Genomic DNA, 27936 nt, shown 5'->3' with positions numbered 1-27936 from the left:
CTGCAGTGAGCCAAGATCATGCCACTGCACTCCAGCCTGGGTGACAGAGTGAGACTCTGCCTCAAAAAAAAAGTAAACATTTGTAAAATTATAAGCCACAGATCTTTTTTTAAAATAGATTTTAACTTCATGCTATCCCCTGAGGTACTTTAAAATCACAATTTTAGAATCCTTGTCTTGTATAGCAAATAAAGATTAACACAGTGAATTAAATGAAATTAAACGTCGGAATGTGTAAGAAAACCTGAGTACAAGGCATGGCCTGTTAGGAGACTGAATACACTTATTCCTAATCCTGAAATCCAAAGTAAACTCTAAATTTTGCTTTTAAATGGAAGGAGACTGAGGGAAATGAGAGGATAGAGCTTAATTTATAATGATGAAAAAAAAGAAACACATTCCTGAATTTGAAATCTGATTCTATTTGTCAAAGCACTTACATGCTTCAAAACATAGCTATTTTTATCACAGCAATAAAAGACTCAAACTGAAAACTTAAAGTCTACGTGAGTTTTTTTTGCCAGCATTCACTTATAATTCATAATAGGCAATTTATTAATAGACTGTTCTCTTGTTACTGCTCAAGTGAAGGGTTTATTTAACTGATGACTGCTATCGCCATCAGGGACAATGAAATAATTCAGAATATTCTGTTTATTCTCCCTTTAAAGGTTAATTACCTTTGTTTAAATAATATCACAACTCCTCCCTGCCCACCTGACATCACAATTTATGACAGCAGTATAACAGATAAGTACTTTCTTTTGAAAAGCAATTTGAAACATATTACATGCGAGAAAGGTGTTGGGTGCCATACTATGTATGTTATCCAGAATTTTCAACTTAAAAATATTCAACAAGAGTTAAAAATATAGACAAGTTTGCCACTATCTAGTAGAGTTGAATATGTGCATATCTACAACCTGCAATTCCACCTCTAGATACCTAGAGAAATCTGGAATATGTACACCAGGGTAAAGCTTATGGTTGTGTGAAAGATGCACATGAAGTTGTAAAAAAGGATGGAGAACCATATCTACTTATTATATATACATTATAATTTTCTTAGAGAAAAACATATACTCAGATTAAGTTGTTGAAGTTCACAATTATGTGGTCACTGAATACAATCTTATGAAAAGCATTGTATTGAAACCTTCCACCCATTCAACAATATTATTTCTTTACCTGAAGCAAAATCTCTAAAAAAATTTAACCACAAAGCAACCATGTGCACTAAATTCAACACAGATAAAATCTTTATTTGGGTGGCAGAAAAAAAACATGCATTATTCCATTAAACAGTGATCCTACAAACACACGGAGAGATTTATCAACCATAGTAATTCAGCAAAACTCAAAATACTTTTCCCCAAAATGCATTTTCACCTATCCTTCGTGTCCCTTCTTGTTAAAGACCAGTTTAGATTTTACTAAATTAAAAGTTTCTATGTATACTATTATTAATTCAATTTGTTTAACAAATTTTTTCTTCCCTTTTCTCAGAACTCAGCCATAGGGTCAATATACAGTTATATTCTCCTTTCCACACTATTAATGAAAATTTAAGCAAAACATAGCACTTTGAAAACTGAATTATGTGATATGCAATTAATTCCAATTTATTTAAGAACATTAACAATTTGAATGGAGCTAATGTTAAAATATTTTTGATATTATCTTTACTAATTTTTACAGATTGACAGACTATTAACTCAGGAAATATAGACTGATTAATATAAACAATAAAGTTTTACTTAACATTTCATAACAATAAGGCTTATAATAAATTAATATTTACTTCAAAGTATTTGGCCCAAATTGAGTCAACATAATACATTAAAAGTCAAAAATGTCCAGTTTCTTATTCACTGTCTGTGATGGTAATACCTCTAATTCAGACTCTGAAATTAGTCCATACTAAACTAAAAACAGGAATTAGAAAATCAATTCTAAATTCACTTCTGCCTCTTAAACTATGAGATCTTGACCAAGTCATAGAACATAAAATCCAAGTTTCCTCATCTGTAAAATGGAAGGACACTATCGTATCTGCTCTGGTTATTCCACAAGGCTGATATAAAGAAGAAATCAAATAACCTATGTGAAAATTCCCTGAAAAATATAAAACAAAAAGCAGACAGAAGGTGTTACTAGTGGTAAACAGATATTATCCTGTTAAGTACAGAGTCAAGTACACTGAAAAACGAATTATTGCATTTGTACCAAAAAAATTGTTTGATCTGTTCGTCCTGTAAGGTTATTAACCTTTTCTTTTTCTTTCTTTGAGACAGAGTTTTGCTCTTGTTGCCCAGGCTGGAGTACAATGGCGCAATCTTGGCTCAATGCAACCTCGCCTCCTGGGTTCAAGCAATTCTCCTGCCTCAGCCTCCTGGGTAGCTTGATTTATAGGCAGGCACCACCACGCCCAGCTACTTTTGTATTTTTTTTGTAGAGACGGGGTTTCACCATGTTGGTCAGGCTGGTGTCGAACTCCCAACTTCAGGTTATCCGCCCGCTTTAGCCTCCCAAAGTGCTGGGATTACAGGCGTGAGCCACTGCGCCCAGCATAGGTTATTAACTTTTTAAAAAAGAGTATGCATTTAAAAATGTTATTTGCTAAATAAACAGGTGATAAAAGAAAATAAGAAGAAAATAACTAACAATTTGAATAATACCAGTATTTGACCAAAGTAGGAAGAAAATACATTACTGTGAAATAATTTATGAAAGGCAGCATCAACTCTTCAGGTGAAATAAAATAATGCTAGGAAATTAAAATACATTAATATGTCAGACTTACCTCTGCCCATTTAAGAATACAAGTCATACAGAAGACATGATTACAGCTTTCTGGAAAACCAACTTCCTTTTCTAACAGACAATTAAGACATATTGGGCATCTGTCAGCCTCACTGTACAACAGACCAGTGGGAACAGTATTATCTCCGTTTTCTTCACCTGTTAAAGTAAAACAGCCACATGTGCTTTCAAGTTCTCCAGACCAAATAACTTGTGCTTCTAGGAGTATACTGGACTAGATACTCTAAAGGGCCCTCCTACTATAAAGCAAATAGATCCTAGATAAATTGTAACAAACATACTGCTTGAGCCCAACATGCCCAAAATTTACTCTCTTATATTTTTTAATAGGAGAGTGAAACAAACTTTTCATTACTTAATTTTAAAGTAAGTGTAATATTCACATGGTTCAAAAATTTAAGACCAAATTTCTTATTCAAATTTATCCCCATCCAGTTCCAACCAATCCAGTAACAACTGTTAAATTTCTTTTGTGTTCTTCCTAAGAATTTTTAATGCACAGAAAAACAAATGCTAATACACTCTTCCACATTCCTTCCTTCACACAAATGCTAGAATACTATCTACACTAATCTGCTTTTTGTTCATTATTCAAATTTATTGGACATTCACTTGTTTTCAACTTTTGGCTATGACAAACAATGCTGCAATAAAAATTCAGTTACTTCACATTTTAAAAAGTGTATCTGTACTATAAGTTCCTAAAAATGGAACTGCTAATGTGTGTGTATACATTTGTAATACGAATAGATATTACCAAATTATTCTCCTTAGAGGGGGATTTGTACAACTTTAAACACCCACCAGTAAGTAAGGTAACCACCTCATCCATAAGTATGCATTGCTCATTCATAAGAAAATAAGATACTCTGAAATTTGACATAAAAATAAAACAAAAATAAAGGAATGGTCAGCTGAAATGTGAAGTGTAAATATCAAGCAAAGTTGGAATTGTCCTGGGCACAACTGTCCACAGTAGTATTTACATCTGGAGACTAAGCCTTGGAACTACCCCAGAAAGGAAAACTAATCATGGCAGACTCCAGTATCAAGCCAAGACTCTTAAATGGGGCTAAAGAGGTCCTACCATGGGCCTCGGAAGAAACAAACACAAATCCTCTCAAGGAAAGAATACCTAAATTAGGCCTTCGTAGATTTAATTTATCCAATGTGAGCTCATAATCGAACATTACCAAACCTAAGAAAATAAGCTGTCTTGAGTGAGAAGCAGCAGGAAACACATTTAGAAATCCACTAATTTCAAATATCAGAAGTTTCAAATACCACATAAAATGGATAATCAGCAGATTAGATCCAAAGAAAAAATACTGGTGAACTGGAAGACAAATTTGAGCAAACTAGCTAGACTCTAGTAAACAGAAGAGGAAATATAAGACACAGCCTGTGAAACAGAGGGTAAGAAATGGGGTTATAGGCCGGGCGCGGTGGCTCACGCCTATAATTCCAGCACTTTGGGAGGCCGAGGCGGGTGGATCATGAGGTCAAGAGATCGAGACCATCCTGGTCAACATGGTGAAACCCCGTCTTTACTAAAAAATACAAAAATTAGCTAGGCATGGTGGCACACGCCTGTAGTCCCAGCTACTCAGGAGGCTGAGGCAGAATTGCTTGAACCCAGGAGGCAGAGGTTGCGGTGAGCCGAGATCGCGCCATTGCACTTCAGCCTGGGTAACAAGAGCGAAACTCCGTCTCAAAAAAAAAAAAAAAAAAGAAATGGGGTTACAGAAAGGTCTAACATACTAATTGAAATCCAAAAGAGAATAAAGACAACAAAGAGGTAATGGCTGGGAAATGATTAAAAACATGAACCAATAAAGGAAACACAATGTATACTGTTAAGGGAAATAAAAATAATCCATGCCTAGAAACAATGGAGTAAAACTGTAAACTGTCAAAGATAAAACCAAGACCTTAAAAGCAAAAAATGGGAAAAGACAGATCACCTACAAGAGAATAATTAGACTGAGAAGAAATTTCTAGAAAACAAGAAAAAAAATATGATTAAATAATACCTTCAAAGTGCTAAGAGAAAAAAACTATCATTCCAGAATTATCTACCTAGTAAAATTATCTTTGAATAGTTTTAAAGTGGATAAAATAGATACAAAAACTTAAGAGTTTACCACCAACAGACCTTACTAAAGAAGCTTCTCATATTTATTTTCAGAACGAAAAGAAATAAGGCCGGGCACGGTGGCTCACCCCTGTAATCCCAGCACTTTGGGAGGCTGAGTTGGCTGGATCATAAGGTCAAGAGATCGAGACCAACTTGCCCAACATGGTGAAACCCCGTGTCTACTAAAAATACAAAAATTAGCTGGGCATGGTGGTGTGCACCTGTAATCTAGGCTACTTGGAAGGCTGAGATAGGAGAATCGCTTGAACTCGGGAGGCAGAGGATGCAGTAAGCTGAGATCACGCCACTGCACTCCAGCATGGCAACAGAGTGAGACTCCGTCTCAAGAAAAAAAAAATAAAGTAGAAATAAGCAAACATTGCCTGCATAAAACATCATCTAATTGGTGGTGTCTGAAATAACAGAACTCAAATAATGGAACTATAATCTATAAACTGAGATTAGGATGTAGAGTTAAAGCGTACTTGGGTTCTTCTGTTGGCAGTGAAGATTAAATTAGCTGTAGCAGCAGAGGATAGTATCAACGCTAACTTTTTTTCTTTTTAAAAAAGACAAGGACAAAAACAGAAACAGTAATTCCTAAACCAGTAGAGAGTAAAGCTTAAGAAAAAAGGGACTAACAAGCCAAAAAACTTCATCAATTGAAAATAAAATATGGGAGGAAAAAAATATATATATACTTAGGCAGCTTATTTCAGAATTTAACAACAAAAGTAAGTAAAAACAAAAAACTCCTTGTGTATTTTGAAATGTATACAAGTGGACAGTCTGGAAACACCGTTTTGCTTTCAACAAACAAACTTTATAAGAATAAAAAGTTTATAGAAATGAAAAGTTACCTTCCATATCTTCAAACTTCTTATCTCCCATATTTACGGTATATACAGTTTTCCTCTTCATTTCTCTTTGGAAAAGGGTTTCCTAGAAGATAAATTATAATAGAGATTTTTTTATGTTTGCCTTCTCCCAATAATATCAATTAAAAAAAACATAATTCTATACAGTAAGAAATTATTTTACACATAAAAGAACACAGTACAAGCCAAGCCAAACAGTTTGTGGATAATTCAGTACTCTTTTATATTCCTTGCTATCAAAGTGCACAATCTTATTGAAAGGAAAAGCCTCATATAACTATTCAGCAACAAGCCTAAATGATATATTTTTGTGGCACAGACATAAATGCAATTGAAGCTTAAGGAACAGAGATCAATTTGGAATGGAGTTTTCAGAGAATGTGATAGGTTATATGTGTTAAGGAACTTAGGCATTCAAGAAACAACACAGTATGGAGAAATAAAATAGCATTTAGCTAGGCCAGTCTCACAATGAGTGAGAGAAAAGAGTGGATGAGAGAAAAGAGTGAGTGAGAGAGAGAGAGAGTGTGTGTGTGTGTGTCTGTCTACTAAGGAGACAGTTGTGTGTGTATATGTGTATGTCTCTACTGAGGGGGGGGTTGGCATATAAGCCATGAATTTCATCTGAAAAAATCACAGTGAGGGTAATGAAAGAAATAAGCAAAGCAATGTAAATCAAGTAGGGTTAGATTATACATGGATCGCTAATGATTGACTGAGAACCTTAATCTTACAGATCCTCTGAAGAAAAGTGAAAAGATAAAAGTGATGTGATTTTTTTAAAAAAAGGTTGATATGCCAGCCAAGTATAGAATGGATTACAATGGAGAGAGATTAGAAGCAGAGAGATTTGCACAGCTAAAGTAACTGGCTCTGAAGTAAATTAGAAAAGCATGAAATTAAATAGCTGAAGAATTTCTGAGATTTGGTAAGAAATACAGTGAAGGAGACAAAAAATATCCTGGCCTAAAAGACTAGGAAAATGGTGCTTATAAAGAGGTAAAAATGAGAAATGTGGAAAGGAGGTTAATCTGGCAGTCAAAGGGAAGAAATTTATAAAGTAAAACTATTTTTTTTAATCAACTATTTTTTCCTAAGAGATGGGGTCTTGCTATGTTGCCCAGGCCAATCTCCAACTGCAGAGCTCAGGCAATCCTCCTGCCACCAACTCCCAAAGTGCTGGAATTACAGGCATGAGCCACAGCACCTGGCCTTAAATAAACTCCTTTTTTTTTTTTTTTTTGAGACGGAGTTTCGCTCTCGTTACCCAGGCTGGAGTGCAATGCGCGATCTCGGCTCACCGCAACCTCCGTCTCCTGGGTTCAAGCAATTCTCCTGCCTCAGCCTCCCGAGTAGCTGGGACTACAGGCGTGTGCCACCATGCCCAGCTAATTTTTGTATTTGTAGTAGAGACGGGGTTTCACCATGTTGACCAGGATGGTCTCGATCTCTTGACCTCGTGATCCACCCATCTTGGCCTCCCAAAGTAATAAACTCTTATAATATTCCTTCCTGGCTTGATGCAAGACACACAGTTGCAATGAAATGTCCATATACAGGTTTATATCTAGTCACAAGAAATCACTGATTTCATCAGTTGTGATTCTCCTATATGTATCTGAATTTTTCTATTAGTTTCTAAAATAATTTACACATGGTAGTTACTACATTAAAGGTATGAACTGCCCAAGAGATAATTCCCTATTTGGTTAAATAAGGAGAAACACAAAGTCCCATACTTATAGTTCAAAAACCAACTGTAAAAGCAAAGGAAACTTACTAGCATATATAAAGAATGATTTAAAGGTTGCAGCAGATTAAATACAACCTCACAGTGAGTCAGCATTAGAATCCCATTTTTTTTTTAAATCCAATCAGTCTGACAATAAAAGTTGGATAAGGAAAATTTCTCACTCTTAGCCTATATGTGCAACATTTGTTTTAGTTCTGGTGCAAACTAACTTGTTTTAGTTCTGGTGTTTAAGGACAAACATAAATGTCCAGGGAAGATGACTAAAATAGTGACAGCCCTGGAAAATCTATTATATGCAGAAAGGTAAACTAGTAAGAATGTTTAGTTTGGAAGAACAGAAAGCTTAAGAACATTAGCAATAATCTTCAAATAAAATGAACTGTTCTGAAGGGAGGCAGAATAACCTATCAATGAAAGTATTCAAGCAAAGGCCCAATGGCCTTTTGTGGGATTTTTTTTTTTCTCAAAGATTTATTGAATACTATAGGTATACTACTAAGCAATTCTCTTAGTACTGAACAAGACAGAAATCTCTACCTTTATGTTCTAGTGGGGAAGACAAAATAAATAGTAAAAACAGTGTGGCTAGTAAGAAATGAAAAAAGAGGAAGCTGTTGTTTCATACAGAATACTCGGGAAAGCTTCTGTGATAAAGGGACATTTGAACTGGCAATCAGAAAGCAGCAAGGAAGAAAGTTATGTGACTACCATCCAATGCTTCCAGGCTGAGCATTCTTGGTGGAGAGAACAGCCAATATGAATGTCCTAAGACAGTGGTACATGTCTAGAATGTTCAAGGAACAACAAAGAGATGAGTGACTAGAATACAGTGAAAGAGGAAGAGTAGCAGATGAGGACAGAGAGGTAATATAAGACCATGTAGCATCTTCTAGGCTAAGTTAAGACTGGCTTCTCTGAGTAACATAAGTGACTAGGGGTTTCTGAACAGAGGAAGGAAGGGAAAAAGAACAGGCTAGTAAGGAGACTACTGAAATAATCTAGGGGAGAGATGATAGTAGCTTATACCACAGTGGTAGTAAAGGTGATGAAATGTACTCAGATTTCAGATGTTTTGCAAATACAGCCATCAGGATTTGCTGGTAAATTCAACGTGGAGTATTTGTTAGGGAGCAAGGATCCCGGATAACTCCAAAGTATTTTGATCTAAGCAGCTCAGAGTTGCTTAGACAGATTATTATTTAAAAAATTCAGATATGAAATTAGTATGGCCATTATGGAAAAGTGCATAAAGGGTCCTCAAAAAACTAAAAATAAGCCAGGTGCTATAGTGTGCACCTATAATCCCAGTTACCCAGGAGGCTGAAGCAGGAGGACAATTTGAGCCAAGGTGTTCAAGATCAGTCCCCACAATAGAACAAGACCCCACCTCAAAAAAACAGAAACAAACCTAAAATAGAGCTATCATATAATCCAGCAATTCCACTATTGGGTATATATCCAAAAGAAAGGAAATCAATATAATGAGGAGTTATCTGCAATCCCATGTTTACTGCAGCACTATTCACAACAGTCAAAATATGAAATCAATCCAAGTGTGTATCAGTGGATGAATAAAGAAAATGTGCCAGCCTCATCAACATAGTGAAACACTGTCTCTATTAAAAATACAAAAATTAGCTGGGCATGGTGGCATACACCTGTAGCTCCAGCTACTTGGGAGGCTGAGGCAGGAGAATTGCTTGAATTCGGGAGGTGAAGGTTGTGGTGAGCTGAGATCGAGCCAGCGCACTCCAGCCTGGGCAACAGAGTGAGACTCCATCTCAGAAAAAAAAAAGAAAAAGAAAAAAAGGTGTATATATACACAAGGGAAGATTATTCAGCCACAAAAATGAATAAAATCCTATCATTTGCAGCAACATGAATGGAACAGGAGGTCATTATGTAAAATGAAATAAGGCAAACACAGAGAGACAAATATTGCACGGTCTCACTCATATGTGGGAGCTAAAAAAGTGAATCTCATGAAGATAGAGAATAGACTGGTGGTTACAAGAGGCTGGGGGCCAGGGGATGAAACAAGGTTAATGGGTACAAAAATACAGTTAAGAAAGGAGAACTAAGATCCAGCATAAGATCAGTAGGGTGACTATAGTTAATAATAATCTACTGTATATTTCATAAACAGCTAGAAAAGGAAAATTTGAATATTCCCAGCATAAAGAAAAGATAAATGTTTAAGGTGATGGATATCCCAATTACCTTGGTTTGATCATACCTTCGATGAATGTGTCAAAAATTACATGCACCCCAAAAGTATGCACATGTATTTTGATACATCTTTGTATCAAATGATACATGTATTATGTATCAAGAAAAACTTTTTTAAAAATTCAGAGTTACAGGTTACTCTCCTTGCTATTCATGCAGAAAGCCAGCATCAGTATCACCTAGGAACTTATTACAAATGCAGGATATCTCAGGCACCATCCATACCTAGTGAATCAAAACCTGCATTCTGCCAAGATCTCTGCATTATTCCTATGTGCATTAAAATCTGAGAAGCACCGTGTCAGACAACTTCACAATTTAGTTGCTTTTACAGTTATACTGCACTCCTATATATATTCAGTAAGTATAATTTTTTATTTGGGGAAATTCATACTATACTATCTCCTTTTATCCTAAATATCTGAAAATAAAAAAAATAAGGTTGGAGTTAATTCAATGTGATAAAATGTCATTTGAAAGTTAACACAATATTTTAAAAACCTAAGGGATGTTCAGATGTAATACACTATCCTTTTATGAAATTAAATGACTTACTTGTCCTATTTAATAGTCTAACCTATGCTAATTTCACATTTCCTCCTTTAAGCATACTAACTTTACATATAATTTATAATTTATGTTTTAAAGTGGAGTGTGGTGGTATACGCCTGTAATCCTTGCTGAGGTGGGAGAATTGCTTGAGCCCAAGACCAGCCTGAGCAACACAGCAAGATCTTGTTTAAAAAAAAAGTATATCTATATCTATACACACACACACACACACACACACACACACACACACACACACATATAGTAAGCACTGTCTTCTCTATTTTAAGGCCCATACAGTGAAGTACACATTAAGTTTATCACTGAGAAATTGAGAAAACTCAATCAAGTTACAGACTGCCTTTGTTAGAAATCGGCTTTAATGGCGGGGCGCAGTGGCTCATGCCTGTAATCCCAACACTTCGGGAGGCCAAGGTGGGAGGAGCACCTGAGATCAGGAGTTCAATACCAGCCTGGCCAATATGGCGAAACCTTGTCTCTACTAAAAATATAAAAATTAGGCCAGGCATGGTGGCTCACACCTGTAATCTCAGGACTTTGGGAGGCCAAGGCAAGCGGATCACGAAGTCAGGAGTTTGAAAACAGCCTGGCCAGAACGATGAAACCCCGTTTCACTAAAAATACAAAAAATTAGCCAGACATAGTGGCTCATGCCTGTAATCCTAGCTACTCGGAAGACTAAGGCAAGAGAATCACTTCAAAACAGGAAGGCAGAGATTGCAGTGAGCCAAGATTGCACCACTGCACTCCAGCGTGGGCAACAAAAGAGAAACTCCATCTCAAAATAAACAAATTAAATAAATAAATAAAAATACAAAAATTAGCCAGGCATGGTGGCATGTGCCTATAATCCCAGCTACTTGGGAAGCTCAGATAGGAGAACTGCTTGAACCTGGGAGGCGGAGGTTGCAGTGAATTGAGATTGTGACACTGCACTCCAGCCTGGGCAACAGAGCAAGGCTCCATCTCAAAAAAAAAAAAGAAAGAAAAGAAATCTGCTTTAAAAACTGTTTCAGCATTCCAAATTTTTAGAAGTTCCATGCTTTTGTTCCTGAACATGTCCTGTATTAACTATTTTTATATCTAAAAATGATTATGCCATGTTACTCATTTAGTCATTTAAAATGACAGGAACTTAGCATCTTGCCAAATAAAAGTCCTAAGTCTCAGTTCAACAACTTCTAAACTTGTAACTTGTCTTGTTTATCTGTTCTATCTGCCTGGACTCCAGCTTTCAATATAAGGATCCATCTGCGTTTTTTAATAAAAGCTTTGCTTTGAATATCCAGTAACAGAACACAGTAATACCACATAGACCCATGGTCCTAGCCAGTAATTTGTGGTCAACAGACCTTAGAGGTAAGATGTGGGTAAGTAGGAATATCCTTCCTTGTAGTTACCTATAAAGTTAGATATACCCCAATTTTGTGTTTTAACTATGGCTCTATAATCATAAGTCATATTCTACCTATACTACTTACTGGTTTTACTTATAATAAGTTCTTTAAGTTAACTGTAAGTTAAACTGTATTTTCTTTTAATGGTTAAATTTACTAAATAAATGTTAATTCTAGATCTTTGGTAAACTTACCTTTTCCAATGATTTAAATTTACAAATGTCTATCCTTAATGTTTCTTCCTAGGCTTTACCTTTCGATGTTAAATTATCCTTTTAGTCTGTTACTCCTACAATAACGATCTAACATACTTCTATTTTCCAGCTGCTCTTTTCCATTTCATAACATACTGTTTCTGCTGGATACGGAAAGTGATTCTCCATATATGTTAATATAATAATTGGGGAAGAATGGTCTAAGTTTTAAATTTTATTTATCATATAAGAAGGTATTGAAGTTTGGAATTTGAAATTTTAAAAAAAAGCACTGATACAAATCAGTTTTAAGAAACTCATAACTCATTTTCCCACAGTGGAATACATGGAAATGAGAGTCCTAGGCCAGCCACTACCTTGCATTCAAATAATGGGAGTGAGGCAGAGCAGAGTGGCTTATGCCTGTAATCCCAGCACTGTAGGAGGCTGAGGCGGGCGGATCACTTGAAGTCAGTAGTTCGAGACTAGCCTGACCAGCATGGTGAAACCCAATCTCTACTAAAAATACAAACAAGTAGCCAAGCATGGTGCAATCCCAGCTACAATTAGCCAGTCATGGTGCAATGCCAGCTACAGGCTGAGGCAGGAGAATTGCTTGAACCTGGGAGGCAGAGGTTGCAGTGAGCCGAGATCGCTCTACTGCACTCCAGCCTGGGCGACAGAGTAAGACTCCATCTCAAAGAACCACCACCCCTCCAAAACAAACAAACAATGGCAGCGTAATAAGGCATTTCAGTTCTTTAGAATAGTGCTGCCCAACAAGGAATTATTCTATCAAGCACTTCAAGTGTGGTCAGTGTATGTGAGAAACTTAAATTTTAGTGAAGATTTAGTTAATTTAAATAGCCCAATGTGCTACAGGCTACTGTATAGCTATTTAAAAATATATTTAATAGCTGCACTGCTACTGTAGAGCACAGCTGTTAAAAAATTGTTTCAAGTTATATTTGGGATGCTAAGAATGTACATTCCACTTTAACAGTTGTTGGCCACCTCAAGCCTCAGGGAATCAGAAGGAGCCAGGGGTTCCTGGCTCCTTAGTAACGTAAACTATTCTTTTTAGCCTAGTCTGGTTTGGTTTCTAATTACTACCCTTCTTTCCTTCTCTCTGTCTTTTTTCTTCCAAAGCCTGCTTCTTTCTGCCTATCATAAAACGGAACTCCTTTCCCTTCCAGTTCACTTCAAAATTCCCTCTCCCTGCTTACTCCTACGTTCTTCAAGTAAGCAAGCCCACGGTACCTAAAAATATCTACATCCTCGTTAATACTACAAACTTTAGAGTCTAACAAGTCTAGATTCAAATCCTGACTCTACCATCATTCAATAAATGGCTATTTATCAAGATCATTGGTTATTATTGGTTATCGAGATCATTATTATTGTCAGAAACAAAAGAGAGACAGGAAAGGGTAATAAAACTGTTGCTCGACACTTTCTTTGTTCTCCCTAAAGCAAATCCAAAGAAAGGACTGAAAAAAGATAAATCTGTATTTCTAAATAACAACTAAATTGATCAAGTCTCCTGTTTGTGTGTGTGTGTGTGTGTGTGTGTGTGTGTGTGTGTGTGTGTGTGTGTGTGTTTTAAGAGAAACGGTCTTGCTCTCTCATCCAGGCTGGAACGTGCTTGGTGGCATGATTATAGCTCAGCCTCCCAAGTAGCTAGGACTGCAGGTGCACACCACCATACTCAACTAATTTTTTTTTTTTTTTTTTTTGGATACAGTCTATCGCCCAGGTTGGAGTGTGGCGTGATCTTGTCTTACTGAAACCTCTGCCTCCGAGGTTCAAGCAATTCTCTGCCTCAGCCTCGTGAGTAGCTGGGATTACAGGTGCCTAATACCACGCTGGCTATTTTTTGTATTTTTAGTAGAGACAGGGTTTTACCATCTTGGCCACGCTGGTCTTGAACTCCTGACCTTGTGATCCACCCACCTTGGCCTTCTAAAGTGCTGGGATTACAGATGTGATCCACTGCACCCCGCCTCAACTAATTTTTTATATTTGTAGACATGGAGTCTCACTGTTGCCCAGGCTAGTCTCAAACTCTTGACCTCAAGCAATCTTTCTGCCCTGGTCTCCTAAAATGCCAGGATTATAGGCATGTGCCACTGTGCCCAGCCTTCTAGTAATATTTTGTCAAAAGGGTAGAATCAGATTCTCTGGTTACAAAGAAAGAAGAGGAATATAAATGGCCATGAGGAAATATCACACTATTACCAACCCTACTCCCAAGCCCAATCTTGCCATGACAGACCCCACTATGGAAGAGCACTCATATGATAAATGAAAGACAGAGTTGAATAAAAGGGAAAGTAGGAGCAGTCTCTATGATAGGCACACTTATGCCAAGGACGAAGCACCATTCATGAAGATGCTAAATACTACGTGGTCTTGTTTTGTTTTGTTTTGAGACAGGGTCTCACTCTGTCACCCAAACTGGAGTGCAGTGGTGTGATCTCAGCTCACTGCAACCTCCTCCCAAGCTTAAGTGATTCTCCTGCCTCAGCCTCCCGAGTAGCTGTGATTATAGGCGCACGTCACCACCACCTGGCTAATTTTTATAAGTTTAGTAGAGACGAGGTTTCACCATGTTGGCCGGGCTAGTCTTGAACTCAAATGATCCACCTACCTCAGTCTCCCAAAGTGCCAGGATTACAGGCGTGAGCCATTGCGCCCGGTCCTAAACACTATGTTGATTCACATAAGATCCTCAGAGAATTCACAATAACTCCAGGAACCTCTCTTAGATAGTCTATTTCTCTTTATCCTTTATCTCCCATCCTCTTTCCAAGACAAACTGGTCCACAAATTCAAGTCTCTGCCCAACAAAATTCGATTTAAAAAAGAGTGGGCATTCAGTGGTGTATTTCAATTATTAAAGACTTGGACACTAGGCAAACTTGTGCTCATGATATTGTCTAGCAATAATAATCAAACGTTAACCCCGTTAACCATTACTACTAGCCCAGGAGCTATCACCTCAATCCTAGTCTTAAATAAAACCATTAAGTTCCTCCCACTTAGTCACCAAAATTTTGGTCCTCCCTCAAAGAATGTGATTCTCCATGGAGAAACCATAAACAAGGCTATTTTCTTTTAGTGATGTCCAGGGATGACTACTATCCGTTACTAGAGCAGTGGTCTAAAATCCAGCTGCCTGTTCTTTAAAGTTTTGTTGGAACACACATATACTCATTTCTTCCCATATTTTCATTTCTACCAACAGTTTCAATTTCACCCAAACTTTATAACTACTAAAACTGAGATTGATATAAAACTCAGAAAACTCTTAATCAATGTTTGTTTCAATAGACTTACACGCTCTGCTTTCTGTTACTATTTCCTATCAGTCCCCAGAATTACTTTCTAGTTCAGTTTCTAAAAAGATTATCAGTAATCTGACTGCTTGTTAGCAGTTGATCAACAAAAGCAATTTCTAGGAATCTTTTATATTCACTTCCTCCACTATGGACCTATATTCAGAAAAGGACCAAGCACAATTCAATGATGAACAAATAATCCTATTATCTTCAGGCTTACTAGATAAAATGAAAATTAAGAAGCTGAAGTCACCCACACTTATAAGTCTTTTAATAAAATCAGTTTCCTATATCAATCCAGGAAGGATATGTTTCAGAATGTCCCTAAATTTCTCATTCAGTGTTTGCAACAGAAAGTGAGTACCAAAATAATCCACGATAAACGTCACCTCACACTAAGCTCTACAATGATCAAAACCTAATTTTTGAAACAAATCATTTTTAAAAGAGTAAAATGAATAAAGAATAAAACATTTCAGGCTGGGTGCGGTGGCTCACGCCTGTAATCCCAGCACTTTGGGAGGCCAAGGCGGGTGGATCACGAGGTCAAGAGATCGAGACCATCCTGGTCAACATGGTGAAACCCCGTCTCTACTAAAAATATAAAAAATTAGCTGGGCATGGTGGTGCGTGCCTGTAATCCCAGCTACTCAGGAGGCTGAGGCAGGAGAATTGCCTGAACCCAGGAGGCGGAGGTTGCGGTGAGCCGAGATCCCGCCATTGCACTTCAGTCTGGGTAACAAGAGCGAAACTCCGTCTCAAAAAAAAAAAAAAAAAAAACACTTCAAAGTGAAAGGCAAGCCAGAAATCCTCAGCCAGACAATAAAGATTGAACTGAAAACAGAACAAGTTTTTCAAAGCTATATATTTATGTAGAAAGGTCATCAAAAGCCAGGCGCAGTGGCTCATGCCTGTAATCCCAGCACTTTGGGAGGCCGAGGTGGGTAGATCACCTGAGGTTGGGAGTTTCAGACCAGCCTAACATGGAGAAACCCCAACTCTACTAAAAATATTTTTAAAATTAGCCAGATGTGGTGGCGCATGCCTGTAATCCCAGCTACTCGGGAGGCTGAGGCAGGTGAACCCGAGAGGCAGAGGTTGCGGTGAGCCGAGATCTTGCCATTGACACTCCAGCCCGGGCAACAAGAGTGAAACTCTGTCTCAAAAAAAAAAAAAAAGTTTACCACCTTTTCCCCATCCAGAATCTCCTGGTCTGGGATTAATAAAGCCTGAAACCTAGTAAGTAGGCACTGGTAATGACAGACAGCAAGTTCTAAGAGAATCCTTCTAAATATAAAGCAAAGTGAATAAGGGGGAGGTGTGGGGACGGAGTGTCTCCCAATGTTCAGAAAGAAGGGGCAAACTGCTCCCTATTTTTTCCTTTCCCTGTTCCTCATTCCTTATGTCCAAATTCCTATATGAGCTGGGTAATAGAGGAAATAACAATGGTAGCAGCAGGAACTTAAAACTCTTAAGAAAGAGAGACAAGAACCATCCTCACCAAATAAAAGAACTCTGGCCCAATCTTGTTGACTTCTCTCTTGTCTTCCTGTTACTTGGATCCAGATATAGTTGTGGGAAATGGAGTAAATGAAAATCAATTTTCTGGCCAGAAGACAGAAAAGAGTGTCCCAGGGATCTAGAAAATACCATGGATATAACAGAAAGGAAAGAACTCAAGAAAGTAACAGTAAGCTGTTTTTGAACTCCTAACTCACCCAAGCTGAACATATGTGGATTTAAACCCAAGCAGCTTACTAGACTCTGAAAACTAAAATACAGGATAAACCTCCACACATGTCACAGACTGGCTACTGGGAAGTGCATACTGAAAAAGTACAAATAGTACTGTAAAGTTGTGAAAACAGAACTAAGGTTAAAAAACTACAACCTACAGAAAGCTGGTTGGAACTTATGACCAACCTGAACCCAACTGGATCAAATGCCTGTAAAAATAAAAATATTGCTGGACACAGTGACTCAAGCCTGTAATCCCAGCATTTTAACAGGTCAAGGTGGGACAACTGCTTAAAGCTAGTAGTTAAGAGACCAGTCTGGGCAACAAAGGGAGATCCTCTCTCTACAAAAAATAAAAAATATAGAGCCAAGCATTGTGGTGTGTGCTTGCAGTCTCAGCTAATCAGGAGACTGGGGCAAGAGGATCCCTTAAGCCCAGGAGTGGAAGGATGCAGTAAGCTACAATCACGCCATGCACTCCAGCCTGGATGCTACAGCAAAACCCTGGCTCTTAAAAAAAAAAAAAATACAAAAAATAAAAACAAAAACATCAACATTTCCCATAGCGTTTAAACAAAAGACAAAGTTTTGTAACATAATGTTCAAAATGTACAGAACACAATCCAAAATCACTTGGCATAGAAAGAACTGAGAAAATAACACTCTCATGGGAAAAGACAATTAAAAGAAAACACCATCAAGATGACATAGCTAGGTGAATTATCTAAAATGAATTATATAACAAGTTGACAAAAATTTAAAGCCAGTATATATATTCCAACAAGTATAAGTAAATACTTTTAAAACAAATGGAAAGCCAAACGATCACAGCAAACAAATAGAAGACATAAAGAACCAAGTGGAAACTAAAAAAAGCGAGAACGGAAATAAAAATACACTGGATAGACTTAACAGCAGAATGGAAATAAAAGAGTAAAGAGTCAGTGAACTTGAAGATAAACCAATAGAAATTACCCAATCTAAAAAACAAAGAGAAAAATACTGGGGAAAAAAATATTAAAGGCCTAGAGACCTGTGATGCAATATCAAAAAACCAACATTCATGTCAAGAATGCAGGAAAAGGAAAATCACTGCAGTAAAGAAGAAAAAATAAGCCGGGCACGGTGGCTTACGCCTGTAATCCTAGCACTTTGGGAGGCTGAGGTGGGTGGATCACCGGAGGTTAGGAGTTCAAGAAGTAAAAATAATGGCTGGAAACTTCCTGAAATTTGGTGAAAGACATAAACTTCTACGTTTAAGAAGTTATCACAAACCTCACACAGAATACTTCCAATGAAATCTATGCCAGGACACACATTAGAGTCAAGCTGCTGAAAATTACAAAGGAAAACCTTGAAAGCACCCAGAAAAAAATATGATGCATTACTCCTGAGGGGGAGAGAGTTTAATGATTTGAATCATTAGTGATTTCTCATCAGAAACCATGCAAGTCAGAAGAAAGGGGAACAATATCCTTCAAGTGCTAAAATGGAAAAGAACTGTAAACTCATCCTCTATCTAGTGAAAATATTCTTCAGAAATGAATGTGAAACAAAAGACATTCAAAGTGGAAGAAAATTGAGAACTCTTTTCCAGCTCTAAAAATCTTAAATATAAATACTGTCAGAAGAGATATGATATTAGGAATTATGGAAGACCAACACAGTAAATGTCTGGGTAAATATAGTTAACTGTTCTCATCTTGAATTCTTTAAAAAATGTTTGGCATTAAAAGCAAATATTTATAACACTTCCTGATAAGATTTCTAATACAGACATACTCCATCATGAGTCTAGGTTCGGACCAGAGTAATAAAATATTGTAATACAGCAAGTCACATGAAATTTTTGGTTTCCCAGTACACATAAAGGTTTATATAATGCTGTAGTCTATTTAGTGTGCAATAACATTATGTCTAAAACATGTACATACTTGATTTAAAAATACCTTACTGCTAAAAATGCTAACAATCATTTAAGCCTTCAGCAAGTCATAATCTTTTTGCTGGTGGAGGGTCTTGCTTTGATATTGATGGTTGGTGACTAATCACAGGATGGTAGCTGCTGAAGGGCAGGGTGGCTGTGGCAATTTCTTAAAATAAGACAACAATCAAGTATGCCACACTGACAAGACTCCTCCTTTCACAAAAAATTTCTCCGTTGTATGAGATGTTATTTGACGGCATTTTATCCACAGCAGAACGTGTTTCAAAATTAAAGTCAATCCTTTCAAACTCTGCTACTGTGTTATCAACGAAGTTTATGTACTGTTTTAACAACGTTCACAACACCTTCACCAAGAGTGCATTCCATCTCAAGAAACCACTTTCTTTGCTCATCTCTAAGAAACAACTCTTCATTCAAGATTTATCATAAAATTGCAGCAATTCAGTCACATCTTCAGGCTCCAATTTTAATTCTATAACAGTTTTCTTGCTTTTTATACCACATCTGTAGTTACTTCCTCCACAGAAGTTTTGAACCCCTACAAGTCATCCATGAGGGGTGGAATCAACTTCTTCACAATCCTGTTCATATTTTAATCTCTTTCCATGAATCAAGAAAGTTCTTCATGGCATCTAGAATGGTGAATCCTTTCCAGAAGGCTTTCAATTTACTTTGCCCATATCTATCCAAGAAATCACTGTCTAAAGCAGTTGTAGCCTTATGAAATGTATTTCTAAGAGAGTAAGACTTAACAGTCAAAATTACTTCTTGATCAATGGGTTGAAGAATAGATGTTGTGTTAGCAGGCATGAAAATGTATCTCTGTATATTTCCATCAGAGCTCTTGGAATGACTAGGTGTACTGTTATTACATACCATGTTGAAAGGAATCTTTATCTGAGCAGTTGGTCTTAGCAGTGAGCTCAAAATATTCAGTAAACCATTCTGTAAATAGATGTGCTGTCACCCAAGCTTTGTTGTTTCATTTATATAGCACAGAGTAGATTTAGCATAATTCTTAAGGGCCCTGGAATTTTCAGAACGGTCAATGAGCACTGGTTTATAAATTTATAGTTACCAGATGCATTAGCCCCTAACAAGACAGTCAGCGTGTCCTTGGAAGCTTTGAAGCCAGGCATTGACTTCTCCTCTCTACCTATGAAAGTCCTAGATGGCATCTTCTTTCAATAGGAGGCTGGTTCATCTGCGTTAAACATCTTTTGTTTAGTATAGCCACTTTCATCAATGATGTCAGCTAGGCTTTCTGGATAACCTGATGCAGATTCTGCATCAGCACATGCTGCTTCGCCTTGTGCTTTTATGTTATGGAGATGGCTTATTTCCTTAAACTTCATGAACTAACCTCTGCTAGCTTCAAACTTTTCTTCTGCATCTTACTTGCCCCTCTCAGACTTCATAGGCTTGAAGAGAATTAGAGCCTTGCTTTGGATTAGGCTTTGCGTTAAGAGAATGTTATGATTGGTTTAACCTTCTACCCAGATCGGTCAAACTTTCTTGATATCAGCGATAAGGCTGTTTGGTCTAACTTCAATATTGTTGAGGAACAGGGAGGTCCAAGGAGAAGTGGAGAGATGAGGGAACAGCTGATCAGTGGAGCAGTCAGCACACATGTAAGCATATTAACTTATGTCTTATATGGGTGCTCTTTGTGGTGCCCCAAAGTAATTACAATAGTAATATCAAAGATCACTGATCACAGACCACAACAAATATAATAATAATGAAAAGATCTGAAGCACCATGAGAATTACCAAAATGTGAAAGAAACATGAAGTAAACAGAAGTTGTTGGAGAAGTGGCGCCAAACCTGCTTGATGCAGGGTTGCCACAGACCTTCAATTTGTAAAATATTCAGTATCTACAAAACCCAAAAAATAGAACTGCATAAAAAGAGGTATGCCTATATTGTGTACATTTAATACAAGACAACTGCAACATAAAGGGAGAAAGGAAAAGGGACATACGTGGCGGCAAGACCTCTATTTCACTTCTAGTGGTAAAATACGAACGCCAAGTAGGCTAAAATTTTAAGTATGTATAATTCTTAGAGCTACCACTAAAAACATTAGTCAATGTGTTGTGTCACTCCGTCTTCATCTCAAGAAGGGTAAGTAAAGTACAGTAAGATACTTTGAGAGAGACCCCATATTCACATAACTTTTATTACAGTGTATTGTTATAATTGTTCTATTTTGTTATTGTTGTTAATCTTTCCGGTGCCTAATTTATAAGGTAAACTTCATCATGAATATGTACATATAGAAAAACATAATATACATAGAGTTTGTTACTATCTGCAGTTTCAGGCATCTACTTAAAACATAGCCCCTATGGACAAGTGGTAACTACTATACCCAGTTTCCTTCAAATCAGTCCAGGTTGGTCAGTTAAAATACTAAAAAAATGTTCGAATAACCCAAAGAAGGAAGGTACAGAGGAACAAAAATAGAGGAAACACACAGAAAACAGACCTGAACCCAAACGTGACCGTAGTTAAAACATGTGAGATGCAGCAAAAGCACCGCAATATTAAATTTCTTCTATCAGAAAAGGTCTCAAATCAGTAATTTAAACTTGCATGTTAAGAAACTAAAAAAGGACCAAAATATATAGAAAATGGGCAGAAGAAAGAAAATAAAGAGAACAGAAATCAATGAAATTGAGAACAGAAAAACAGATAAAAATCAACAAAACCAAAAGCTCATTCTTTGAAAAGATCAATACAATTTAAACTTCTTGCCAGACTGATGATGTAGATAACTCGAATAGTCTTAGTACTATTTGAAGAAACTGAATTTGTAGTTAAAAGCCTTCCAAAAAAGAAACCTCTAGGCCCATGTAATTTCCCTGGTGAATTCTACAAAATATTTAAACAAGAAATGACACCAAATCAACACATCTCTTCCAGAAAACGGAAGATGAGCACTTTCCAAGTCATTTTATGAATCCAGCATTATCCTGATACAAAAAACAAACAAACAAAGATGTGCAAGAAAAGAACTCATTTATATTCTGCTCATCAAAATAAAAACTATGGTACAGTCAATCATATGATGAAATACTGCTCAGCAAGAAAAAGAAATGAACTAGCATTTCAGTCAACAAATTGAATGCATCTTAAAGACGTTCTATTTTGTGAAAGAAGCCAGTCTCAAAAGGGTACATATTACAGAACTGCATTTACATGCACAACTATACTGATAAAGAACTTGTCAGCAGTTACCTGGGTTAGGAGAACATGTGACTACAGAGATAGCACAGTAGATTTTGGGGAGGGATAGAACCATTGCAAATCTTGACTGTGGTGGCAAAACAGATCTATACATGTATTAAAATTCACGGAACTATAAACCTCAAAAAAGCTCAGTTTTACCATATATAATAAAAATTACATTTTCTTAAAAAGACTAACATGAAAGCAATTTTTTGAAAATATTAAGAACTAAAATTGTTAACATTTTCAAGAAAGGCACTTTTTCACTGTGAACTTCATAGTCTCAGTCATTCCAATGCTTATAACTATTGCCAGCACAGAAGTTACCCAAAGTATACTGCCACAAGGTGAGCTTGGGAGGAGGTGTTTGAATGTTTTCTCTCTGTTTTCTCCATTTCTGGAGCACTGACAGGTCTGAGAGACAACAGAGACCTATAACCTGTAATGATACAGAGATTAAAAACAGGCTCAATTTAACAGCTCCACTAAATTCTAAGGCAAAGTTGCAGAAACAGATCAGTTCCAAAACACTAATGATAGCATGGGGGATCACTGGAGGAAGACGTCCATTATGACTCCCAGTTAGGTTACACTCTTAGGTGACAGTTGTCTACTCTATGGGAAGAATATATTTACAATGCAGTACTTTATTTAAGAAAATAAAAATGAGTGCCTTTTATGTGCCTGGATAGTTTACCATGAGAGTCTGATAAAGAAATCATTATATATGACAGGCTTCCATTATTTCTCCAAATAAGAAACAACTGTAAACAGTAGTATATGTCCTTCGATAACTTTAACATATTTATGCAACTGTTGTCTAATAATCCCACCCCTGCACAAGGTATGGAGGACAGAATACAAAGAGTTGATTATGTAATCTTCATTTAAACTCAAGACTCTCATTCCCATTTACTAAAGTACAATGACATAACTAATTTATAAGGTAAGGTCAAACCTGAAGCTCTCTTATATTTATTCCCGTCAGGTAATTTCTGAATGCCTATTGCAGGTACTTTAAAGGGAAGAGTTATACGTGTGGAAAAGTAGAGTTTACACACAGAAAACTAAACTTTATGCCTATTAGAGACAAAAAGCAAAAGAGCAGTGAGACGTTACAGACTCATTTTTACAACCAAGCTTCCTAAGAAGATTATAGGAGCACTTGGGATCAACAGCACTGTATTTTCACATATGGCAGGCAGAATAGCAAAAAGAAGAAAGGCATTCTGGATGGAAGTATGGAAGTAAAGGAAGAACTGATTTTATCCTTTTAATAAAACAGGAAAATTGTCAACTATATTTTTACTTTAACACTTGGTGTACCTTGGAAAGACTTCTGAACAGAAATGACAATGCCTGTCCATCTGCTCACCTCCCAAAAAAGGGAAATGGGAAAATTATCTAGGGCATAGAAAATACTTGCAAATAACAAACAAAGCTCTCTTAGTTCATTTGTGTTGCTGTACAAAAATAAAAATAAAAACCAGAAACGACCTGAGACAGGTAATTTATAAAAAACAGAAATTTAACACAGTTGTGGAGGCTAGGAAGTCTAAGATCAAAGGCATCAGCAGGTTCAGTGCCTGGTGAGGATCTGGTCCCCGCTTCCAAGATGGCACCTGTTACTGCATCTTCAAGTATGAAGCATAGGGCTTTTAGGAAGTGATTAGGCTGTGAGGGCTCTGCCCTCATGGATGGCCTTATAAAAGGGGGCTGCTAGTTCTCTCCAGCCCTTATATAAGACACTAATTCCATCCATATATCAGGGACTAATTCCATCCATGAAGGCAGAGCCTTCACAGCCTCATCACCTCCTAAAAGTCCCACCACTTAATACTGTTGCATTCAGGATTAAGTTTCAACACAAATCTTGCAGAGGGCAGGAACACTGAAACCACAGAAAAATCCTAAGAGTTAAAGAGACAGAATTAGTGAAAATAAATGACCACATACAAATGCTTGTTACAGAAGAATAAGAATGGATGTAATCTACAATAGGAAAAAAGGGATGATGTTCAAAACACTAATTCTGAAATTTTACCTTGTTCTATTTAAACAAGATTTTAAAAACTCTACATTACAGAGTTTCAACTACAGAAATTAGTTTCTTTTGTACAAATGCTGAAAGTTACTCTTTGGCTGATTCCTTGAGAATTGTTAACTTTCTTCATACCTACCCCTTACAAACTGGTACAAGTAGCTATTATGAAACCAAGAGGGGAAAAAGCAATTATTTTGCATAGTAAACAGGACATCTACTCTTTTCTTTAGCTATGCCTATTATCTGAATTTCTTAACACAAACTCATCCTTCTAGGTATCTCAGAGATAAGCACAATTATGTTACATAAATGTATGTAAATCAATGTGCCCTCAAGTAAATATTTTACACATAATTTAAAGAAGCATTTCATAATCCTACTCCTAGGAAATACTACAACTCTAACCCAGATACCGATTATATTACATATTATGCAAACTTAACAAAAATTCTGCCACTTTAGCATAAGGCATGAATCGATACTGGGATTCTTTTCCTAAATGTAATCATATTACAAATGCTACAAACACCCACAAACTGGATTTTTGTGTAAGGTTTTCACATTATTTTTAGCTACTACTTTCTAACAGGTCATGAATTATCTCATTTAATTTTTATAGAACCTGGTAAAAGAGATATCTCAATTTTACATACAATGAAAGTAAATAACATGCCCAAGATCAACAAGCCAGCGTTTAGTAGGACTGGAACCCATTAGCAATTTACCAGTAAATAACACAAATATTAATCCAAGTCACTAGAAATTACAAGTATTCAAACAACAAGAAGTGGTAATATTCTTAATGATTCAAAGGACTGCAAAAATCGTAAGCTTTTACCTGCTCTCTTTATCACTATATTACCAGAACCAACAGCATGCCTTCAAAGGAGTGTCCAATAAACAGCTTTGAATGAATTATAAATATGTTCAACAACCACAGCACATGTTATTTGTCAGGTATGATTCTACCTACATGTAGCCCCTCTCTCTACATAGGATATATTAAAAAACCACTACGATCTTGAGAGATTAACTTCATTTTATTGTGATACTGTCATTACCTTCATTTTATCGTGGAAGCACCTTGCAAGTGGTGGAGCTGGGACTGAAATTCAGGTCGTCAGGCTCCCCTATGCTCTTAACCATGACACTAAACTGCCTAACACATAAATAACTTTGTAAGGGTCATAAGTTATCCAACAACTCACCTGAAAACCATCTCCCTACAGTATTTAAGTAACTAATTAAATAACATTTATCTGAGTCCAGTGGTAATAGCAGCTAACTCTATGTTCCATTCTCTTAAATTAGGTCTAGTGAGTGATTTTCAAGCCCATCCTGCTCCACTAGGTTCCAAAACACCATGAGTATTCCCCCTCCCAAAATACATTAATAGGAAAAACAAAACTGTTATTAGTAAGAAACTAGTTATCAATGTCTAAGGTTAAAAAAGAAACAGGGCAGGTGATTTACAAATTAACAAAATAAATATTGTCAAAGAGTATATATAGTTGGTTTTTGGAAGAGACCAACTCAGACCAAAATAATGCTTTCAAAGATTTGAGTGATATTGGTATTGTCTCCTAAATGTAATTTTATTATAAACTCTACAAACTGCCAACTACCTTTTCACGTGAAATCTCTAACTAGTCAGTCTTCTGCTATGTTCGTCATGACTAACACATAATATGATTTGTTCAACACCATAAAGTATATCGGTAAGATATATTAATGAGAAAGGAAACAGGGATGAAAAGTCAAAAACAAAAAATGAACTCATCCCTAAAACAAAATACTCTAAATGATGTGGTAATTTAGAAAAGTCTTATAAATCCATGCCAAAGAAATAACCCTGATAATAACCCAAGTCCCTTAAAGTTACATCAAAATAATCCCTAAACAAAGAGCCCCTTAGAGCTCTGAGATTCCTGTCTCCCAAAAGGATCCAAAAGCTGAAACACCATACTCCCATTTTCTGAGGAATAAATATAATCTGTCATCCTTGAATAACTACTTTTTAAAAAATCTCATTTCCCCCCAACCAGTTATTCTAATTATACATTAACTCTAGGCTGTTCACGGGGCTATTCAGCCTGAAAATTTGGAGTATTCTCCCTAGTCCACTGGTTTTCAAATTTCTTAAGTTTTATAAATATTTGATTCAAATTTTATTTTCAGATATATTATCAAATACGATTTTGGCCAAGATGAAGTAGGCCCCACTATAGCCTACCTCAAAAAATCCAGGCAGAATACTAAAGGTATTCATCTAAGTACTATACTCTGAAAAATAAATAAAAGCAGGTGGAATGTGGAGGGAAGTAAAAATCTGGAGAAGGGAACTGCATTGAGTCTTCCTGTTTTATTTTTCATCTTTTCTCTCATAGCTTTGTCCTAAGGGTGGCTACATAGTGGCAGTGGAACAGGTGGCTAAAAGTCTGAGAGAAGCCCCATTTTTCTGGGTGTTTCTAGCCAAAGGAGCCAGGAAAGGGGACACTGCAGGTGGGAGGGTGGAAAAAAATCCTGGAGATAGTCTGATCAAGGGGATTTCTTAATTCTCCGCATGAATCTACACACGTCTTAGCTGAACCATGCAAGCATTCAGTTAGCACAGGACAGACCCAGAGCAATACAGCAAAGGCTTTGAAACTAAACTACAGGTGAACTATCACCCCCAAAAGGCAAGACAAAGTTTGCTGTCTGAGGCCAGGCATGGTGGTCCATGACTGTAATCTTAGCACTTTGGGAGGTAAAGTGGGAAGACTGCTTGAGCTCAGGAATTCAAGACCAGCCTGGGCAACATAGCAACACCTAATCTCTACCAAAAAAAAAAAAGTTAGTCAGATGTGGTAGTGCACACAGGCAGTCCCAGCTACTCAGGAGGCTGAGACAGTAGGCTCACTTGAGCCAAGGATATCAAGGCTGTAGTGAGCTATGGTCTTGCCACTACACTCCAGCCTGTGCGACAGAGTAACACCCTGTCTCAAAAACGAAACAACAAAAAAACTACCAGAATGTACAGTCTGAATCTTATGGACTGTTTGCTAAAACAAAACAAAAACAAAACATCTCTAAAAGACTATTTCTAGGACCTACAGTCTATATAAATATATAACATAATATTGTCCAGGATACAGTTCCAACTTACTTGAGATACAAAGCACAAGAAAATATGACCATTTCTCAAGGAAACAATCAATAACTGCCAACCCCAAGATAACTCAAATATTGGAATTACTGAGGACTTTATTTTATTATTATTATTACTTGAGACAAGAGTCTTGCTCTGTCGTGCAGGCTGGAGTGCAGTGGCACGATCTCGGCTCACTGTAACCTCCAAAATCTCAGCTCACTGCAAACTCCCACCTCCCAGGTTCAAGTGATTCTCCTGACTCAGCTTCCTGAGTAGCTGGGATTACAGGCATGCACCACCATGCCTGGCTAATTTTTGCATTTTTAGTAGAGACAAGGATTCACCATGTTGGTCAGGCCGGTCTCAAACTCCTAACATCATGATCCGTTCTCCTTGGCCTCTAAAAGTGCTGGGATTATAGGCGTGAGCCACTGTGCCTGGCCAAGGACTTTAAAATAGCAATTATAACTATGCTCCATGGAGACAAAAAATTTTCAAAAAAATGAAAATATAGAAT

The 27936-nt window shown here is 36.9% G+C and overlaps 1 protein-coding gene across 2 annotated transcripts in view; it reads right to left on the bottom strand.

Annotated features, from left to right (window-relative positions):
• SCAF11 (SR-related CTD associated factor 11) overlaps window positions 1–27936 on the bottom strand; it is an 80199-nt gene that overhangs the window by 40305 nt on the left and 11958 nt on the right. For both annotated transcript variants that reach the window (XM_012459086.3, XM_064369812.1), the window contains exons 2-3: window positions 5821–5902; window positions 2804–2961 (exon numbers count right to left, since the gene is read on the bottom strand). In XM_012459086.3, coding sequence (XP_012314509.2) covers window positions 2804–2961; window positions 5821–5881 — 219 coding nt within the window. In that variant the 5' untranslated portion in view covers window positions 5882–5902. The remainder of the gene's footprint in view (window positions 1–2803; window positions 2962–5820; window positions 5903–27936) is intronic.

This window comes from Aotus nancymaae, unplaced genomic scaffold (genome assembly GCF_030222135.1).
Source record: "Aotus nancymaae isolate 86718 unplaced genomic scaffold, 86718_ANA_hifiasm-v0.15.2.pri h1tg000092l, whole genome shotgun sequence".
Lineage (NCBI taxonomy): Eukaryota > Metazoa > Chordata > Mammalia > Primates > Aotidae > Aotus > Aotus nancymaae.
This window is presented reverse-complemented; position numbering and strand designations above follow the sequence as displayed.